The sequence below is a fragment of the Nicotiana tabacum genome, chromosome 5 (genome assembly GCF_000715075.1).
Source record: "Nicotiana tabacum cultivar K326 chromosome 5, ASM71507v2, whole genome shotgun sequence".
Taxonomy (NCBI): domain Eukaryota; kingdom Viridiplantae; phylum Streptophyta; class Magnoliopsida; order Solanales; family Solanaceae; genus Nicotiana; species Nicotiana tabacum.
In genome coordinates, this window is record NC_134084.1 from 131,642,596 (window position 1) to 131,663,426 (window position 20,831).

At 31.7% G+C, this 20,831-nt stretch overlaps 3 protein-coding genes across 3 annotated transcripts; 2 read left to right on the forward strand and 1 right to left on the reverse strand.

Annotated features, from left to right (window-relative positions):
• The first annotated feature begins 2,732 nt into the window (after positions 1-2,732).
• Positions 2,733-3,710, forward strand: LOC142180973 (premnaspirodiene oxygenase-like). The gene is made up of 2 exons (XM_075253081.1): positions 2,733-2,970; positions 3,313-3,710. The coding sequence occupies exons 1-2, from the start codon at positions 2,733-2,735 to the stop codon at positions 3,708-3,710; spliced, it is 636 nt and encodes a 211-aa protein (XP_075109182.1).
• Positions 3,711-8,044: 4,334 nt separating this feature from the next.
• On the forward strand, positions 8,045-13,923 carry LOC142180974 (uncharacterized). Its single transcript, XM_075253082.1, has 11 exons — positions 8,045-8,362; positions 9,671-10,498; positions 10,602-10,805; positions 10,995-11,126; positions 11,209-11,314; positions 11,403-11,483; positions 11,615-11,680; positions 11,754-12,150; positions 12,257-12,383; positions 13,053-13,591; positions 13,677-13,923. The coding sequence occupies exons 1-11, from the start codon at positions 8,045-8,047 to the stop codon at positions 13,921-13,923; spliced, it is 3,045 nt and encodes a 1,014-aa protein (XP_075109183.1).
• Positions 13,924-14,598: 675 nt separating this feature from the next.
• LOC142180975 (uncharacterized) lies at positions 14,599-17,452 on the reverse strand. Its single transcript, XM_075253083.1, has 5 exons — positions 17,107-17,452; positions 16,730-16,934; positions 16,030-16,580; positions 15,246-15,856; positions 14,599-15,042 (listed from the first exon to the last, which is right to left on the reverse strand). Exons 1-5 carry the CDS (start codon positions 17,450-17,452, stop codon positions 14,599-14,601), a joined length of 2,157 nt encoding a protein of 718 aa, XP_075109184.1.
• Positions 17,453-20,831: the final 3,379 nt, after the last annotated feature.

Consider the following 20,831-nt stretch of genomic DNA (forward strand, 5'->3'; position numbering starts at 1 on the left):
TGCATCCGTATATGCCACACCATTGACTTCCTCCCCTCCGCTTATGACATTAACCGTTCTTTTCGGTGATGAAAGTTTTGGTGGCTCCTGTCTATTCTTCATATATGCTTGCTTTCCCTTCTCACTAAACAAATCGGTTAAGTAACCTTGTTTTAGCAAGTGCTCTACTTCACCTTGTAACAATCTGCACTCTGCTGTTTTATGAACGTAATCATTATGAAACTCGCATCAGAAATCTGGGTTTCTTCTGTTGGGGTTCGATCTCATTTCTTTTGGCCACCGCACCTTATCTCCCATGCTTCTTAAAACAGCTACCAACTCAGATGTGCTAACATTGAAACTGCAACCATCAATCTTCACTTTTGTACTTCTGTCGTTGTCCCGTGTGTCTCGCTTCTTTCCAAACTTGGATGACGGACCCGCATCTCTGTCCCTTGATCTGGAACCATACCTCGGGTTTTCATATTTAGAACGTGCATCCCTTCCTGCTGGTCCCGTGTAAGGTTCATACTTGTTCTTACCGGACCTTTTTTCAGTTTTTGATCGCCTCGAACTTACTCTTTCATCTCCCCGTGACTGAGTGATAGTATCTTCTTCTATTCGCGGCTTCGTATTATACCTATTGTAAACATCATTCCAAGTTGTTGCAGGAAATTCTTGTAAACTTTCTTTTGAGTCTCATTGTGGCTTCTGAGCTTTTTTCATTCAGGTTACTTGCAAATACCATAGCCTCCCAATTATCAGGTACATGTGGTAACATCATCCTTTCACGCTGGAATCTATCCATGATTTTTTTGAGTAGCTCTGTATCTCCTTGGTACAGTTGGTAATCTGTTAACGAAAGCTTGAAGAGCATTGTTCACGTGTTTTGCAATTAGTTGCTTCAGTGCATCATCAGCAATTTGATCTTCCCCTTGTTGGTTCTTCACATGTGACATTTATCTGTCAGGTGACCCTTCTCGGGAGTATTGAGAAGAATTTTTGGGTGAAGGGATTCGAGTTCCATCCTCTTGTTGATTCTGTTGGTTCAGTTGGTTTTGCTGTTTTTGTTGATTTTGTTGGTTGTTGTCGTTAGCGGTCGACATGATTTTTTGTCATAAATAATGAATTTGGATAGTGGAAAGATTATCAGTTTTTCGATAATGGAACAAATTTGTTTAACAAAAATTGTGTACTTCGGTCAAAGCTTATTTTTAGAAGTACTCGGGCTACTGATAATCAAGAAATTCTTTATTTTCTCAAGAAAGAAAATGAAATAGCAAGATAATCAATAGAAAGCAAAAGAAAATAATTGTATTTCAATAATAATCAGAACGTATCCTTACAAGTGAAATCCCCTTCCCTTATATAGGAATCTATAAGTACAACGTCTCTTCCCTTTTATGACTGAATCATTATGAATATTAATGACATTAATGAAACGTTATAATTGATAATCGTAACTGTTTACGAAGATTCTGTAACGTCTATGATCATTAATGTATATTAACTGGTGATTCATGAATCTTCCTTCTTTACTGTGCTCATAATGTGCTCTCTAATCCAAATTCACGAAGAAATACCTCATAATGTGCTCTCTAAACCAAATTCCAATAGTAGATAGTATTGTCATTAGAAGAAAAGTAAAAGAGGAGGTATTTATTTGAGGAGAAAAAAAAGAAGACTGTAATGAATACATAGTTGTATTTGCATTTGCTTTCGATCTAGATTAATTGAACTTATTGTAAAAATGCACGATACTAAAAAGAGTACAATAACAATAGTAATTGAAGAAATATATATACGTGGATTATATATTTTGTACAAACATGTTACATCATAAAAAGATTGAAATCATTTAATGAAAAGATCTTTTTTTCAAGGAGTAAATGGTCACTTATATTTTAAAGGACATTTCTATAAATCAACTTTGAAGGTAGGATCTTCCTACTTTTATTATGGAACTTTTAGTACTATATGATATATGATATATGATATATGATATAGACAGATAGGTTAAAACTCATTTATAAGTCAAATTATGACAATGGGTCCACATCACTTATTGTGTGTTATGAGACTGCATATTATTATTCTCTCCGTTCATTTTTACTTGACATGTTTTTATTTTTCACGCCTATTAAAAAATAATAAATGAAGTGCATAATTTACCATGATATCATATTAATTGATGTATATTTTATTGAATTTGAAAAAATGATTTGAAATGAGTAATAAATACTGTGGGTATAACAGGAAAAAAAAATTGTCTTCTCTTAATATGAGTAAAGTGACAAGTAAAAATGAAAATTTATTTTTAGTCTACTTATCAAGTAAAAGTGAACGGAGGGACAGATTCGCTGAGATTTTGCACTTCATTGCTGGCTGTAATTTAATGTTTAATGATTAATCATGGTTGGACAGTTCATTAAAGTCTTCGTCGTCATTCTATTGATATCAGGTGTTTAAATTATTACAATTAATTAACAACTGGTTTATTGATTTCATTAGATGGCAATAATAAATACTAAAAGTCTGGCAAAATGCCTTTATCTCGAATGCTACTTTCACTTATTTTATTAAAAAATTTGGAGACATTTGCAAATCTTATTAGTATTATAATCTGTTTTGGAAGTAAAGCATATACTATTTACTTGTGAATTATTTTCTCTGATATTGGGATTATATATTAGGCCAAAAGAAAGCCTAGAAAAGTACAGAAGTACCAACAAATACACCTCTTTTGCTTGCTAATGGAGTTTCAGTTTCCATTCAACTTAACTTTCTTATTCCTTTTCCTATCATTCCTCTTTCTAGTACTAAGTAAATGGAAAAAATCAAAAAACTTAAGCAAGAAACTGCCTCCAGGTCCATGGAAATTGCCTATTTTAGGAAGTGTCCATCACTTGGCATTAGAAGGTGGACTTCCCCACCATGCACTTGCAAACTTGGCCAAAAAATATAGACCTGATCTTATGCACCTCCAACTAGGTGAAATTTCTACGGTCGTGGTTTCTTCTCTCGACATGGCGCGAGAGGTACTAAAAACTCATGACCTCGCTTTTGCATGGAAGCCTAAACTATCGTCCCTCGAGATAATTTGTTACAAGAGTACATCCATAGCATTTAGTCCTTACGGTGATTACTAGAGACAAATGCGTAAAGTTTGTGTCTTGGAACTTCTCTCTGCAAAGAGCGTTCGCTCCTTTAGTTCTATTAGGCGCGACGAGGCTTCTCGTCTAGTGCAACATATCCAGTCATCCACACCGAATGAGCCAATAAACACTACCAAAAGGATATGATGGTATGACAGCTCCATCACCTGCAAAGCAGCATTTCGAGAATTGTTGAAAGACCAGGAAAAATTCAAATTCATTGAAATACTAAAGGAAGTGTTAGCCTTAGCAGGTGGCTTTAGTGTGGCTGAGATATTCCCTTCAATCAAGATGTTTCATTTGCTAAGTGGAATGAGGGGTAGAATTTTGAGTACTCACAAAAGAGTAGATGCTATTGTTGAGGATGTTATCAATGAGCATAAAAAGAATATTGCAAGTGGTAAAACAGGCAATGGTGCATTAGGGGGTGAAGATCTAGTTGATGTTCTACTAAGACTAAAGGAGAGTGGGGAACTTCAAATCCCAATCACCAATGACAACATTAAAGCAGTTATGATTGTAAGTGTTCTTGCTCACCTAAAACTATTCTTATCAAGAAAATCATGGGTTGTTTAAATTTGGTCTCCCAGTTGTTCATGAATTTTGGTTTTGATCCTTGTAATATTTCGGGACTTTTTCGTATATATACGAGATTTTAAATTTATTTACCCGATTTTGTCTAAGCTTTCCTATTTACAGAACGTACCTGAAGTTTTTTACAAAATATACACAAATCCGGTCAAAATCTATAATCAATCTACAACTTGAAAACAAATTTTTCGTACATAATCAGGTCAAAAACTATAATTTATGTATCATTTATATAAAATTATGTTAATTGTATATATTTTGTATGTCATTTCTACCCCACGTACAAAATATATACAATTTGTTTATGACTTCTTCTTCGAGATTCAATCTGAAACTCCAACCAAAATCACCTCCAAATTCTCTCAAAATTGAAATATAAACTCTAAAAGATATTCCCAATCATTTGCAACAACACCTAATCTAAGCAAATAATAACTTCACCAAATTTGATTTTTAAATTCAAAACTTCGAAACTTTTAATGGCATTTTTTCCACTAACACATGTCAATGGAGGTTCGTCGTAGTATCTGACAACGAATAGCGAATACAATAATATAATAAACAAAATATATGACTAGCAGTATATAATTAAACATTACAAATTAACACAGGTCAGCAGTTATTTAAAGTTCCAGTGATGCTACACAGTTATCAAAACTTAAGCTTCCATCAGCAAGAAAGTTCATATAAAAATGGTACAACAATGCCAAGTACAGAAACATCTGCATCTAGAATTTTAAGTATTAAGAATATTTCTCCAATTTCATTAAATAAGAGACAACTTAAGAAAGAAGAAAAAAAGTATCTTTATATAAGAAACATCGAAACATTATATCCTAAATATCTACGTATGTCGGATTGAGTTGGGTGGAATGGAGGAAGAAGAGGGAGAAAAAGGGGAAGATTAAAGTCTAATACATTATTTTGTATATAATTGGTAAATCATATATCTAACTTCTAATTAAGTTAAAACTTCAATAGTGAGGGTAAATAAGTTTTAAAAGTAGTATAGATAAGTAAAAATCTCTAATATTTTTCTATGATAGTATTATCCGGACCAACTTGTACGCACCTCGACTAATTTCACCAAGTATAGTATCTCCCACCAGCATAGGTACCAGATAACTCGGTCCACCAAAACTTAGACAAATAAGAAAAAATAACTTAATGTTTTTGTTTTCATTGATTTGTACCCGATGCCTCATACTTCTCCATCTACTTCATTTAACCTGACTTAAGACCTTTTAACTTTCAGGAATTACACACAATGACCTTGAAAATGGATGGTCTTGATTTTTGTACCCCGCTTGTCCATGGTCAAACCTTTAAGGTTAAAAGTCAAAAGTGTTGTCATAGGACAAGCACGGTAACACTTATTAAACTTGTAGTTCGGCCCATAGGGCAAGCAGGATCAATAAATCAATAGTTACATTATATCTTATTTGTGCAAATCACCATTTACCTTCAATTAACTAAAATTTATATATGGGTCCTTTCGTATGGAATACTTAGACTAGTTTAGAACTATGTTAGCCTCAAATATGGAGTAACAACATAAATATTATATATATGACTAGTTTTGGGATACGCGCGTTGCGCGTGAATTCTATAGCAATGAATATAAAACATTTAAAATCACGTAAATATTATTAAACTATGTATTTTGAGTTATAAAATAAAATTTTACGAAAAGCACAAATTCTTAAAAATGATGGATATTGATCTTATTTAGACAATATAATAAAGGAAAAAGTATGTCACACAAAAGTATTCTAATGTCATATCATAAATTTGATATATTTGTATATTTGCTTTAGTAACTCAGATAGAGTAAAATAATATGTTGATTTATACTCAAATATCATGCAACAATATATTCATCTTGACCTTAAAAAATAAAGTCGATGTGCTCAGGTACCTAATATAGTAATATAAATGTCATCTTATTACTATTGGAACTCAAATAAAAAAAATACGAAAAAATAAAACAAGACTCCATATTGTTAGATTTAGTTATCGTATTACGAATTTAAGGGTACTTAACCGAATTAATTAATTTACATTTAGAAAAAAAAATGAGTGCCTAAAAAATGCAGGTAGAATATTAATATTTATTATCATTATTATTTTATTCAACATGAAGTGTATCATAATGAAATATTATTCGCAAAAAGTATAAAAATCTATTAACATTTCATATACATTTTGTGTGTAAATATATAGAAAATTACAATAATGTTTAATTAAGATTTTTTTCCATACGTATTTTAATATTTTATTCTGTTAAAAAAATTTATTGTTTACTAATTAAAAGTTATTTGCTGATAATATTTTAGTGATATGATACTTGAGTATTTATTGAATGTTAGTTCACTTAGTTCACGAATGATGTTGTTAGGATATGTTGTCTTTTATCATTTAGATAACTTTTAATTATAATACTAAAATTATAATAGAATTAATAGCATAGAAGGTAAATTTTTAAGATTTTAAATCCTAAGAATTAGAACTTTCTTCCAAAAAGCAAAAGGCTTTATATTTAGTATTTCATGCTACAAAATTCGGTGGAATTTGGTTGCGTTTTCTATATCTTTTTTTGTTATTTTAAATAATTTAAATAAGGAAGAACTTAATTAGTAATGAGAACTTACATAGTTGTCAACATGTATTTCGTGATTAAAGAAATTGATAAAGGGGTATTAATTAAGTAAAAGGAGTTTATATAAGGTAAAATTTTAATTAATTTGTTTTTAAAGTCCTATAGTCAAATAAGGAACATTTAGTAAGCAAAATTTTAGTTGATTTTAAAGTTCTAAATATTAGGAAAACAAACTTTAAGTTAAATGACTATTTTATCTAATGTGAAACTTATTTTAAAGGGTAAAAAGACGAACGATATTTCGTTAAAGACATTCGTGCTTTTAATATAACTAGTCTTAGGATACGCGCGTTGCGCGTGAACCTTGACTCGAGGAATACAAAGTTGATTTTAAAAAATCATACATAATATACATTATAAAACTATGGAGCTGAGATGATTGTTGATTTTATTTAAGTAACTAAATGAAGGAAAAAGCTTTACCCTCTAAAAGTCCTCAAAATCTTAAAATTTTAGTTAATGTCATAAATTAATTATTAATTATTAATTATAATTATGATTTATCCGACATGAAAAGCATTTATGAAGGGTGAGAAGATCATCAGTATTTCGTATTAGGTTTTGTGCTTTTATATTATAGTAGATATGTATATAGATATTGATAGATAAATATATTATACTCGTATATTAAAAAATATTAGAGCAAATGTAGATCCTCAAATCGCATTTCATTAAAATTATGGTAAAACTTAATTAGTTGAACTTAAAGTTTTAAATATTAGATGAATTTTAAATTTTAATATAACTGATTTATATTAATTTATTTGTTGAAGGAATAATTTATTTTTTTAAAGAGTATTGGCCAAGTTCAACTCTGTGCAATAATTAACTTTATATAAATTACTCCATAATTTTTTTAGGTAGTTAGGTACCTTAAATACTTTTATTATTTGTTAGGTTTTATTCTAGAACTTGAAGGGTTGTTTTATGCTTTCAGAATATTCAAAATCAATATATAGTAAATATTCATTTAAATCATTTAAATCGATATTGCATTTTTTAACATCAAATATTATTTTTCACTAATTTATTACTATATACATTTATATTGATTGGCATGATGCGAATTGTTTAGACTTTTAAGCTTTATTTATGTTAGCTTGTGGCATCAAATATATAGTCATATTTGTAAAGAAAATAAGTATACGTAGTGTTATGTATGTGAGAGGGTTAATTGTTTAGGAAGAAACCTATTCATAATGACAGGCTAACAGTTATTTTACCCAAATCCAAATAAGAGATATACTTATATAATTCGAATTGAGATTTTTACCTATCTATACCATATATCAAAACTTATTACCCTCAATATTTAAGGTTTGTGTTTATTACATTTAAGCATACCAAATTACCATTTCTATACCATAATTCAAATTAGGGATATAATTAAGGGTTCATTTTTATTAGGCATAATTATAGGACTGTATCTTCACGTTATTTGGTTTACCCGCCCCTCTCTCCTCCCACCCCCCCCCCACACCCCCTACGATTTACCTTCAGTTCCCCACCCCCACGATTTACCTTCAGTTTTTCCTCCATTCTCGTACAATCTCTTCTCACCCACAATTACCATCACTTTCTTCTCCACTTAATTACCTTCAGTTGATAGTATCCCCCACGATTTGAATTCACTTCCATCTTTGTCTTCAACTCCTAAATCATGAAAAAAACCAACACTCCCCAAAAAAAATCATCAAAAGCTATATTAGCTGATATTCCAACCTTTGATTTGGGTGTTTTAACACCAAAATCACCACCAAAAAACCCACAAACGACGCATGCAAGTGAACAAACTTCTGGTATTTCATCTCCTAGACAAATTCGTGCGGAAATGAGAAGCAAGCATTTGCACGATGTTGATGTTGGTGGAGTTGATAAACTAGTCGACAATCAACTGAAACGCAAGGGGAAAGAGTTGAGTGTAGATGACGATTTTGTAGATGATTCTCCCAAAGTTCAATCTGTGAAAAAACACAAGGTATCTCCTTCTTCATCAAAACCAAAGAAAAAGAAACCCTCAAAAAAAGTACCAAAATTGGTTAAGGAAAAAATTTCAATAAAGGTAAACACTATTTTATGTTTCCTCACTATTTTGTAGTTTGATTTTGGTTGTAAAAATCTGTTGTTCAAGTGTTAATTTAGTGTTCAAGTGTTTTTTGGCCAAATGTGGTATTGTCCTAATTTTGTAGATTATTTTTCACAATTTTGTAGGTTTAATGGAACTGTGATTATTAGACAGTGTATACTGTAGTTAGTTTGTAGTTGATTTGTAGTCTGATCGTTAAATTGTAGAGATGGTATTTTTCATTGCAACCTGTATTGCTGCTATATTTAACTTCATTCTAAATACAATTTATCTACATGTTGTGAGTTAATTGAAGTAACTGTTACATTCTGTAGATAATGTTTACAAGTGCATTGTTCTTCTTTGATTGTTCAAGTGTATTTTGGTAAAATGTGGTGTTGTCCTAATTTTGTAGATTCTTTGTCTCAATTTTGTAGTCTAATTGGAACTGTGACTCTTAGACAGTGTATAAATGTAGTTAGTTTGTAGTTGATGTGTAGTCTGATGGTTAAATTGTAGATATGATATTTTTTATTGTAACCTGTATAGCTCATATATTTAACTTCATTCTAACTACAGTTAATCTACATTTATGTGAGATACTTGAAGTAATTGTTACATCCTGTAGATTCTTTGTCTCAATTTTATAGTTTAATTGGAACTGTGACTCTTAGACAGTGTATAAATGTAGTTAGTTTGTAGTTGATGTGTAGTCTGATGGTTAAATTGTAGATATGTTATTTTTTATTGTAGCCTGTATAACTCATATATTTAACTTCATTCCAACTACAGTTAATCTACATTTATGTGACATACTTGAAGTAACTGTTACATCCTGTAGATTCTTTGTCTCAATTTTGTAGTTTAATTGGAACTGTGACTCTTAGACAGTATATAAATGTAGTTAGTTTGTAGTTGATGTGTAGTCTGATGGTTAAATTGTAGATATGTTATTTTTTATTGTAGCCTGTATAGCTCATATATTTAACTTCATTCTAACTACAGTTAATCTACATTTATGTGACATACTTGAAGTAACTGTTACATCCTGTAGATAATGTTTACACGTGCATTGTTCTTCTGTTATTGTTTTGTAGTTATAGGTGTGGGTAGGCTATTCTTCTTCTAGTTATGTTTTGTATTTGTCATGTAGTTATATGTAGATTATTGTTTCCTTTTTATGCAAACTACTAATGTTCATTAATTTTATATTTTCTACAGAATGGACCTTACTTTGCACAACAAAATGTTGATTATGGTGTGCGTAGATTCCACAGTTTGTGTGATCCTAGCATACCTAGCCAGATACAAGTTTTACTCTCTCCGAATGCTTTAAGGGTTTTTAGAAAAACTTGTTTTGGTTACTTATTAGGTCTCCCCAAAATCTGTATGCAAAACCAAACACTTCATCTTCTGATGAAGTATGAATTGACAAAGTCTACTGACTCATATTTTTCAGTACTATTTAAGGGTGAAAAATTAAATTTTTCCTTGAGAGAATTTGGGTTGATAACTGGTCTTAATTGTGTGAATAAGTTTTCAGACTATGGTTACACTTCCACCTATGTTAGCCCTTTAATGAATACATATTTTCCGAACAAAGAAAGGGTTGAGAAATGGCATTTGAAAAAAGTAGTGACTAATAAAGCATGGGCAAACGATGTGGATGCGGTGAAGTTGTGCATTCTTTATATGTTGGAATTTTTTGTTTGTCCTTCTGATAAAGACCATGTGACTTTCATAGACAAGTTTATGTTCTTTCTAATAGAGTCTGGTAATTTTGAGTCATACCCATGGGGTATCAAATCCTTCAAGCAGGTTATTGAATCTGTCCGACATCGTCTTAATCCCCATGTACATTCTTATCTGATATGGGGATGCTCATTAGCCTTGCAAGTGTGGCTATATGAGTGTTGCTCGTCCGTCAGCACCGAGCTTGCTACGAGATGTTCTGAATCTATACCTCGCATTTTAAGATGGTCAGCTACAAAGGGGCAGATTTGGTTAACTGCAATTGAAGAGAAGATGATCAAGCCTGAGTGGATCAAGGTATTTTTTCCACTTTTGTATGATGCTACAATTATATTCATAATAACTACATTGAATCTACATTTTTTTGTCACTTGAATTAACTGTTATTTTCATCATTCAGTTCACAAACATGATTGAATCTGGAGAAGAGCTTGGAGTGCTTAATCTGCCAGACAAGATTCAATATGAAGATGAACATGGTGCTCAACCATCACATGTTCCAACTGCTGCTTCTCCATCATTTGAACCCAAATATACAGATTGTCAAGAGGACATTGAATCTGTCAGTAGCAAGCTCATGAAGTTGGAAAAGGGGATTGTGCAGGTATTATGAATAACTACAATATATTGACATAATTTGCTACATTTTGACTTCATTACATAACAATTATAGTATGTTATACATTGTAGTTAATTTGTGGTATAAATCTATAACAATTATAGTTTGTTGAATTGTAGTGTAACTGTAGCAGTTAGAATAAGATTACCAACTAATTATATATTTAATTTTTAGGTTGATGTAAAGTTAGATGCCTATAGGAAGGATGTTTTTGAGGAACTCTCAAGCCTTCGAGAGTTCATAGATCAATCTTTGAAGGGTGTTATGAATGTGATAAACAAGAGGTTTGATTTGGACGAGTCAAAGGTAAGAATTTACATATAATTTTGTACTAAGACTAATTAAGACATATGAATAAAGTAGTCTCAAATATTCCCCAAAATTGTAGTTTGATGGTAGTTCAACAAAAAATAATTACCAACATCAAGGAGATAGCAACCAGCAATTCCATTTCAATGCTGGTGATCAACTGCATGGAAGCACAAGCAATACAGGTATCTACAAAATTCCTGCATACATATCTACAAATTTCAAGACAGCATTATTAAATTATACTAATCATTTTTTTACTATGTGTTGCAGCTACAATTTCTCCAGAACATTTTCAACCACATGTTGACTTATATCCTGACTTCCAAGAAGCAGCTGAGGCATATAAAGCAGGTACAGAACCATTCCTTCATTACAATAATGTTTTTATGCAAAATTTTAATAATTTACACCTTAACTACATATTCCTACATATATCTACAATTCTCATTCCCAATTATTCATTCAAGCTGATGTTTCACCAGAACATCTACAAGGAAATATTGAGGAAGAACCAGTAATTGATGAAGTGGCTGAGCCACAACAAGCAGGTAATATATTCTCTATATTCTCTATAACTCCATAATACTGTTCATATCTACATAGATCTACACTTATCTACAGAAGGTGAAGTTCCACAGTCGCCAATTCACGGTGTGACTGTGACTGAAGTTGTTCCTGAAGGCATTGATAAAAAAGTTGTTCCTGAAGGCATTGAAAACAAAGGTTTGACATTGGATGACTTTGAGCTGCCAGAAAACTTATCACAGTTGGTCATGTATGGCGAGCCCATACGAGATGAATCAACCCATGTTCATCCCAGTAGAACAAGGCAACCGGGAAAACATGCACGATCACCTTTCACATCTTTGTATAGTTCTGGAGGCAGCACATCTGTTGGACCTAAATTTTTTTACCTCAAGCACCCCTTCACAAGTGTCATAGGTGAAAATGTAGATCCTGAATTGACAGAAAGGTTCACCAACTGGTTATACATTCGTAGTGATAAAGTATCTAGGAGGTATGAATGCTTCATTTTACACTGTCTGTTCACCATTTTTATACTTTAAAATTGTAATTCATTTTGTAAATTTTTTGTATTTGATCATCTTTTTTTGTTATTACAGGAGGAAATATTACTTTTCGAAGAAGGATAACCAAATCAAGCCTTGGTTGGATTTTGGTTGTGAAAAGATTGATAAAAAGGACTGGTTTTATGACCTTGCTCACCCCGGACAAGTCATCAATAACACAGTAAGTATAAAGAACATAATCATTCACAATATCTGTTTTGTCTTCAGCTGTGTAGTGTAATTGTAGTTTATTTTTCAGCTATGATGTGTAATTGTAGTAATATTGTAGACAACATATATATGTTACTATATTTATGTCTCAGCTGTGAAATTTTGCTTTTTATGGACCTTATGTATCATATGTGATGATGATTGTATGTACAAACTGGAATTTTGGTATTTTTGACTGACTTGGAATCTCCGTGTACCACAACTGTAGTTACCTTGTAGTAATATTGTAGAGCTTGTGATTGTGCCTATTAATATTAACTGTAGGTTGAACTTGCTAATTTTTTGGGAGCTTAAGTTAGGTGGTATGTTTCATTTGTTCCTCTGTATAGTGAATAAATGTAGACAGTGCATAAATATAGTTAATGTGTAGTTATTTTGTAGTCTGATGGGTCAATTGTACATATAGTACTTGTTCACTATGGTTCATACAAACTACAATTAAATTACATTTTGTGAGGAACTTGGACTAACTGTTATATTTCTGTAGTTATAGTGTAGCTAATTTGCAGCAATCTGTTAGAGTTTTTAATAAATTCAAATTGTAGTTAGTCTGTAGCTGTCTTGTAGACAAGTGTGGTTACACCGTACCTTATTGTATATGTTTATTCTATTTTGGCAGCACATTGATGTTATTATGTATTATCTGCGAAAAAGAGGCAAATATGGCCCCAACAATAATACTAGGTTCACAACCACGGATTGCTTGTTCAAGACAAAGATTGAAAGAATCTATGACAAGTTCATAAGTTCTCCACCGGAACAAAGGTATTCGGTTGTTAAACCCGAGGATGATGTTGGAGAATATATTCTTGGGTACAGAATTCTTGCTAATGTTGCCTGGGATCTTGTTGACTATGTGCTCATGCCTGTGAACCTTGTAGAGAACTTCCATTGGTTGTTGCTAGTTTTTGACATAAAGGACAGACAACTTTATGTTTATGATTCCATGGTGAGAGCAAACCGTCATAAAACAGTAGAGACATTGGTTGACAAGTTTTCAATCATTATCCCTCTTTATTTGTCATGCACTGGTTTCTATGGTAAACGTAAAGACATTAACTTCAAGAGCACAAAGGCATACATCGAAAAACCAGTTACGTACCCTCTCGACATACAATGGATGGTTGCTGAGATTCCACAACAAAAGGAAGTCTCAGTGTAAAAGAATAATCTCCTTTTCTATATGTTTAATTTTTTTATTTTAATCATTTGTTATATAATGAAAAATTCTCATCTTATGCAGCGATTGTGGTGTATTTGTGGCTGTATTTACGGAGTATGTTAGCCTTGGAGATTTGGCAATCCCAAAGGAAGATCTTTCTTATATTGACCAACACCGTAGATGCTATGGAGCTCTACTGTGGGACTATGCAACAAAGAAGCAAGAAGATGGGTCAATCAGTGAGAGTGAGGTTACTGGCAGGCTAGCAAGGAGGAAGGGTGCTCTGGCAAAAAACGAGAGGACTAGAGTGCAACGAAAGAAGAAATAGACTATTGTGTTCCTAGTTTGGTCTGTGAAATTTGGTAGTTGAATTGGAAAACAATGTAGGAAATATGTCGTTTTGGTTTTCTACAACACTTTTTGTTGATTACATTATACTCGAGTACTCTGATTACATTTTTACAGCAACAGCTTTGTCTTACAATTTGACTTTAATCTTCAAGTTATTTTTATAAATACCTTCAAGTGCCCAGTAATATCTGTATATAACTGTCATTTGTTACACAACAGAAAGATAAAATAAATACAGGAATCATATAAATAATTTAGCCATTTTTTATCAACAAGGTTTATCAAAAAAATTCAATTTATCTACATTTAAACTACGTCAAACTACATTTTAACTACAACTCCTCTACATATGAATAACAGGACTACAGTTAAACTACATATTCACTACAATCTGGATACAATTTACGTTGAATGCATTCTTTATTAATATCAGTTTTTTTGTATACAGTAAATATTAAAGTTTAACTATTCTATAAAAAAAAGACAACTTTAGATGCTTGACAGAATACATAAAAACATAAATAGTGCAGATACACAAATTGATGTTTATACTTCTTATTCATCTTCAAAAACTTAAACAATTAGACAAAAAAATCCGATAATTTGAGCTCACTAACATTTATTTTGAATAAGTATTCTAACTACATGATATTCATTTCTTTTTCGGCGCATTCTTGCAAGTTCTTTTGTCATGCCCTTCACCTCCACAATTACCACATGACACCTTGTATTTCTTTGACTTTATTTCATCAAATGTTTTATATCTTTCCTTGTGAGGTCTCCCTGGCTGCCTTTTATCTCCCGCCGGTGGCTTTACTACCTCATCCAAAATATGTTGTGGCATTTCCCATTTGCCTTCATCAGGAAGAGGATTTACTGGCATTTCATAGGTAAGAAGAAGGCTCTTCCTTGTGTAATACGGAGAGCAATAGTTTTCGTATGTTTCATTCCTATGCCTTAATGCTGCCAAAGCATGCGCACATGGAAGTTCATCAAGTTGGAATTGTCCACAGCTACATTTCTTGTTTTCTAGACACACAATGTACCGCTTCACACCATCTAACACAGTATGTATATGATCTGTTGAAGCCCTCACCTACAATTGAAGACCAAACAGAAATAATAATACATCAATCATTAAAATGGATTATCAACAATTTACCTACAAATCAGCAACAAATATATTACAGCTCATCTACAAACTATTATTACCGACAATTTGACTATAGTTTAACTACAATCTGGAAAAACTGCAGCTAGTACTTTTTTGATTCTACTGCACCAAAAAAAATATCTTACCCTTAGTTTCTGAGATAATGTACTGTTGTCTTCCAATTCTTTGTTGTATTTGTGACCAAGGTATGTGAAAGTACCCTTTGCCTTCGATAACTTTTCTTTTGTCCAACGTTCAAGAAGAGTCCTCATATACTCAAATAGATCAAATATTGGAAGCTCTCTTGCATCTTTTGTTACAGCATTCAACGACTCGGCAATGTTTGACGTCATAGTAAAAGTTCTATTTACCGTTGCATGTACTCTTGACCATCTATGATAGCCAATATCATATAGGTAAGACTTTACACGCAGGTCTACCTCTTCAATCTTCAACATCCTTTCATTAAATTCATCCATAGTGTATGACCGTGTTGTAGCAAAGTACAATTCATGTAATTGTAGATGTCCCTTCTTGAATTTTGACCTTATATTTGTCCATATATGCCACATGCAAGAGTAGTGTGCCAATCCCGGATAGACAACTGATGTTGCCTTCAGTATACTCTCATGCCTATCTGAAACAACACACATTGAAGGTCTTTCACCATATGCCTCCTTGAATTGCTCAAAGAACCACTTCCAAGACGCGTCGTTTTCATAATCAACCACAGCATATGCCAAGGGAAAAATAGTACCTACATTTTAAGACATAAAATATGATTAAATAACAACTACAATATATATTGAGAAATATAGACATGTTAACTACATTCTTTTATATAACTACAAAATAAATACAACATAACTACAATTTAACTGCATTTTAAAGACTGTCTACAAATAAGTACAAAATTATTCCATTATTTACCTGCTGCATCCATGGTGCTTGCTGTCAGCATAATCCCTCTGTAGGCTGACTTTAAGAATGTCCCATCAACCACTACTACCGGCCTACAATGTTGCCAACCATTTATTGATGTACAAAGAGCAACAAATGCGTATAAGAAGCAATCATCTGCTGCCTTCTTCAATTTAACAACAGAACCAGGATAATTCTTCTCAAGAATATAAAAATATTTGGGTAATTTGTTGTAGGAGTCACACGGATTCCCTCTCAAAAACTGTAAAGCTTTTTCCTTTGCTCTCCATGCTTGCATGTAGCTTAGGTTCAGTCCATGTTCGGATAACATGTCAGTTTGTATGTCCTTTGGTGTGTAAACAGTCTTAGGATCACAATACTTTGGAACGACCATGCTACCAAGTACTGCTGCAGTACGTTTGCGCTGTATGAATGTTTCGTCCATTAGGCAGCATGTGTGTTGACGGCTGAAACTTCTTATCTTGAACATTGCCGAATCATTAATTGACGTTGCCTTGAAATGCCATTTACAGCTTTCAGCAACACATATAAGCCAGTAGCTACAAAAGAAATACAATATTTACACAAATTTATGAAAAAACTACAATTAACTACAAATTGACTACAATTTAACTACAATTTATAAAACCCACCTATCTTCAATCATACACTGATTTTGCTGATATATTATCCACAAATAACTACATACCTTCTATGACTAGATCTTTTTACTCTGAACTGGAACTTGTGCATCACTGAATAATTCTTCATTGCAGCAGCTACTGTTTGCTTGTCCTGATAAACTTGTCCTTCTTCAATATATATTTGCGTAGATTTAGTTATTATTTCACTTTGATATTCCTCTATAGCTGGTGAGGATGGAAATTCAAGTAAGTTTAGGGATCCAGACGAACCTGCAAACAATAAATTCATAAATGTAGTTTCTATGTAGATAATTTTGAAAGCAACATTGCTTTATCCTTTTCAGTACTATGTGAGCTTTGTAGTTTAATTGTAGGTAATTGTAATAATATTGTAGATAACATAGTAACACCATAACTCTCTGCAATGTCGAATCAAACATACCTGCACTGGTGCTTTCATTGTTGATTGCCAATTCCATATTGAAATCTCTTACGCTTATACATAAAGGATACGAACCTAAGTTTTTATTCTCCTTTTTGGTTTCCATGTAAGCACGAACCCCCATATCATTCCTAATCTCCATTGGAGGACAATTCTCGTTCACAATGTATTTGATTTCTATAATTTTATCCGATGTATCAATCGATAATTGTTCTGCAATTGTAGAACTGAGAATTCCGTAGTTTGCATTATCATCTACCACAATGGCATCAACTTCAAAATCTCTAAATCTGCCATAGTTATCCCAATTACCATTCGATTTCAGCATTATTGGGATTTTTGACATGATTTCGTGTAGTTGATAGGAAAAAAGATTAAGAAGAGATATAGTTTCTACAATTTGAATACTGATATCGACGAAGAGCAATTTTGTACAATTTGAGATGAAGAACAGATATAGTCTCTCTTCAGTAATTGTACAATTTGATTGCGTTTTTTGTGAAATCTCTTTCTGTTGAGGAAGGAGAGAATTACGCAATTGGTGTCTTCATCAGGAAGAGAGATCTCCTTCATTTCAAAATTGGAATAAAATCCTTGACAGAATCACATCAGATTTGGTGCCTTCATTTTAGGGCTTTTTTAATGGCAAAATCTACCTATTTTTGGATTGGTATATAATTTGTAGTAAAAGTGTGGACTACATGGGTAAATAACAAATTATGAACATTTTTGGTAATAATGTTTGATATATGGTATAGATAGGTAAAAATCCCATTCGAATTTTACTTCTAAATATTAGGACTTTTTATAAAGCCCAAATAAAGAAAGGCTTGGGACCCATTTGACACAAAGATTCATTTTTTCACTTTTTCAGGGAATTAGTGCCATGAAAATTTCAAATTTTCACTTGAAGTTAAATTTTGGAATTTGGAAAACTCCAAAAAGTTGTATTTCAATATTTTCACTTGAAAGCACTCACAAAAATTCAAAAACAATTCCAAATTATATTCATGTCCAAACATAAGTCTAATTTTTAAATACCATTTTTCACTTGGAAAAAAATTTCATTTTTTCAAAATTTCACAATTCTAATGTCCAAATGCCCACTTAATATTCAAATTTTATTTAGTTTCAAGCTCCTAAATATTAGAAAAATAGGTAAATGATGATTTTTTAATTGTGTCTGTTTCTCATGTCATTGAGTTAATAGTTTTTAAAAAATAACATAAATAGTATTATACGATGTGTTTGAACTATAAGAAAGTGTAACATTCTAAAATATATTTTGTTGATTCTATTTAGCTAGCTCAATGAAGGATAAATCGTACCACATGAAAATTTTCAAAGTGTTATAAAAATATCTTGTTAAAATTATTGTTATTTTGTACTCTAATATCGAAAATGAACAAAAACAAAAAAACAAATACATTTATCATGACACCGTCTCAAATACTACAAATTAAAAAAATTAAATCTTTTAATCTTTTAGAATAATTCACTATGCTACAGGATAAAGCGTATAAAAATTCGATATATGAAGGCACAATTTTATGCTTTTGTTACCTTGCTATAGAATCGTGTAAAAATTAAGGAAATTAGTTTTATTCTTTTGTTATTCACTCGTAGCAATTAAGGATTTTTCCAATTATTATTTCTTACCTAGTTTAATAATAAAAGATTTAATGACCAAAATTTTAGTTGATTTTAAAGTCCTAAAAATTAGGAAATTAATTTAAATTATAATTTTATCCAATGTGAAATATGATTTTAAGGGGTAAAAAAGGCGAACGACATTTCGCTAAGGACCTTCGTGTTTTTAATATAGGATAGACTAGTCTCTATGTACGTGCGTTGCACGTAAATCTTCATTTAATTATTTACCTTACAGAACAAGAACTAAATTTATTATAAAATTATATACAAGAAGAAAGAATCCTTGAAAAGCAATTGACATGGATGCAATGCAATTATATAAATATGTTGTCTATTGGTAAGAGGTAGTTAAAATTATTTATCTAATTCTTTTCTGAAGGTGAGAATTATTATTTATTGGACGGTAAGCGCTAAAAGAGTATATAAAATGCGACCTACATATGACCCTAAACCAAAGCACCGTAATTGAGAATAAGACAAAAATAGTTATTTTCGTCAAATTCATATATATGGCCTTAAACCAAAGCATTACTCAATTTCGAAAAAGAAAAAAGAAAAAAAGAATTAATAATGCCTTTGGAAAACTTTGCTCCTTTCTACGACAATATCACAATTATATCCAATAGCCAAACCCTACAAACTAAAGATTTCAATATTAACAAATAAAGAAATTAAAAAAAAAAAAAAAAAAAAGCAAAATAGAACCATGTTAGAACTATCTTTCATTAGCATATAAAGACGTTATGGAAGAGCGCCAGAAGAAACAAATAGGCAAAGTTTTTGACATGCTTAATTATAGCCAATTACAAACGGTAAATATAGTAGTAACAAGGATGTAAACTACTTGTTAATTTAAAAGTTTATACTTTCTGTTGGTTTGGAATTTACCCGGCATGAGGTTTATGCAGCTACTCTTTGAATATCTGCATAAAAAAAGTTTATTATGAATAATGTGGAACAATACTCATACAAACTGGAGAACCAAATACCAAGCATAGCCCAAGAATTATACGCAATATCTTGTAGGGAATGTGTATGTGTAGTATAGATTGGAAAAGAATTTCAGCCTTGGATAATTTATAACTACATACTTAAAAATTATATATAAATAATGTTTTTGGAATACTTTAGTCGTTCTTTATTCATCGATAGACATGAGGAATATTCTATAAACAAATATGATCCTTTTCCAGATCTAACTCCACATTACATAAAACTAAAAGATTTTAACCCTAAGAAATAAGGGAACAAAAAAGAAAGCAAAAAAAAATCACCTAATTAGGAAAATTATCTTTGGTTTGCAAATAGAAAAAGAAATAAAAAAGAGAAGCTTTTGACATGCTTATAACCAACTACAAATTGTAAATACATGAAGTTATTACGTAAAGTACCTGTCCACTTGTAATTTTCCCGGCTAGAGGTCCATGCGGCTATACACTTGTGAGAGCATAAGCAAAAAAGGAACGGTAAAACCTTTTTTTCATAACAGTAATTAAGGTATGGTTCCAGGTATTCTTATTCAGGTGGGACATGTATGGAAGTAGGATGCCTGATTGGTATAAGAATTCAACGCAAATTTGTATTACGGTGAGGGTTTTCATGTTAGAATTTTAGTTTAGATTGGAAAAGAATTCTAGTCTTGGATAATTTACAATTATATCCTTAAATTATACAAATATTTAACGGTATAAATGTCAATTAATATTTCGGGGATATTTTAATCATTCAACATTTAGCAAAAAATATTTGTGCTTTTATAATAATATAGATATAGACTAGTTTCTACGTACATGCGTTGCACGTAAATCTTTAGTCAACACAATATTTAAACGGGATATCGGCTACCTCCCACTAGCATAGGTACCGAATAATTCTGTCCACCAAAACTTGGACAAATGAGAAGAAATCAGCTAGTTCCTCTACTGGATTTAAATCTAAGACCTCATAGCCAATCAAACACCATCATTTAAAATGAAAAGGATGGTGTATAACTCATGCTTTATTAAGTATGGATAAATGTAGGACATGTTTACTGGGGAACAGAAACTTCAACATCAACAACAATATGGGCG

Bases quoted from the DNA above. Each gene is read 5' to 3' on its own strand.
- LOC142180973 (XM_075253081.1), top strand. From the start codon at position 2,733: ATGGAGTTTCAGTTTCCATTCAACTTAACTTTCTTATTCCTTTTCCTA. The intron at 2,971-3,312 runs GTGAAATTTCTA...CCTGCAAAGCAG, and splicing joins TCTTATGCACCTCCAACTAG to CATTTCGAGAATTGTTGAAA.
- LOC142180974 (XM_075253082.1), top strand. From the start codon at position 8,045: ATGAAAAAAACCAACACTCCCCAAAAAAAATCATCAAAAGCTATATTA. The intron at 11,681-11,753 runs GTAATATATTCT...ACTTATCTACAG, and splicing joins GGCTGAGCCACAACAAGCAG to AAGGTGAAGTTCCACAGTCG. The intron at 12,384-13,052 runs GTAAGTATAAAG...CTATTTTGGCAG, and splicing joins GACAAGTCATCAATAACACA to CACATTGATGTTATTATGTA.
- LOC142180975 (XM_075253083.1), bottom strand. From the start codon at position 17,452: ATGTCAAAAATCCCAATAATGCTGAAATCGAATGGTAATTGGGATAAC. The intron at 16,581-16,729 runs GTATGTAGTTAT...TTTCTTTTGTAG, and splicing joins AAAAGATCTAGTCATAGAAG to CTACTGGCTTATATGTGTTG. The intron at 15,043-15,245 runs GTAAGATATTTT...CTTCAATTGTAG, and splicing joins CATTATCTCAGAAACTAAGG to GTGAGGGCTTCAACAGATCA.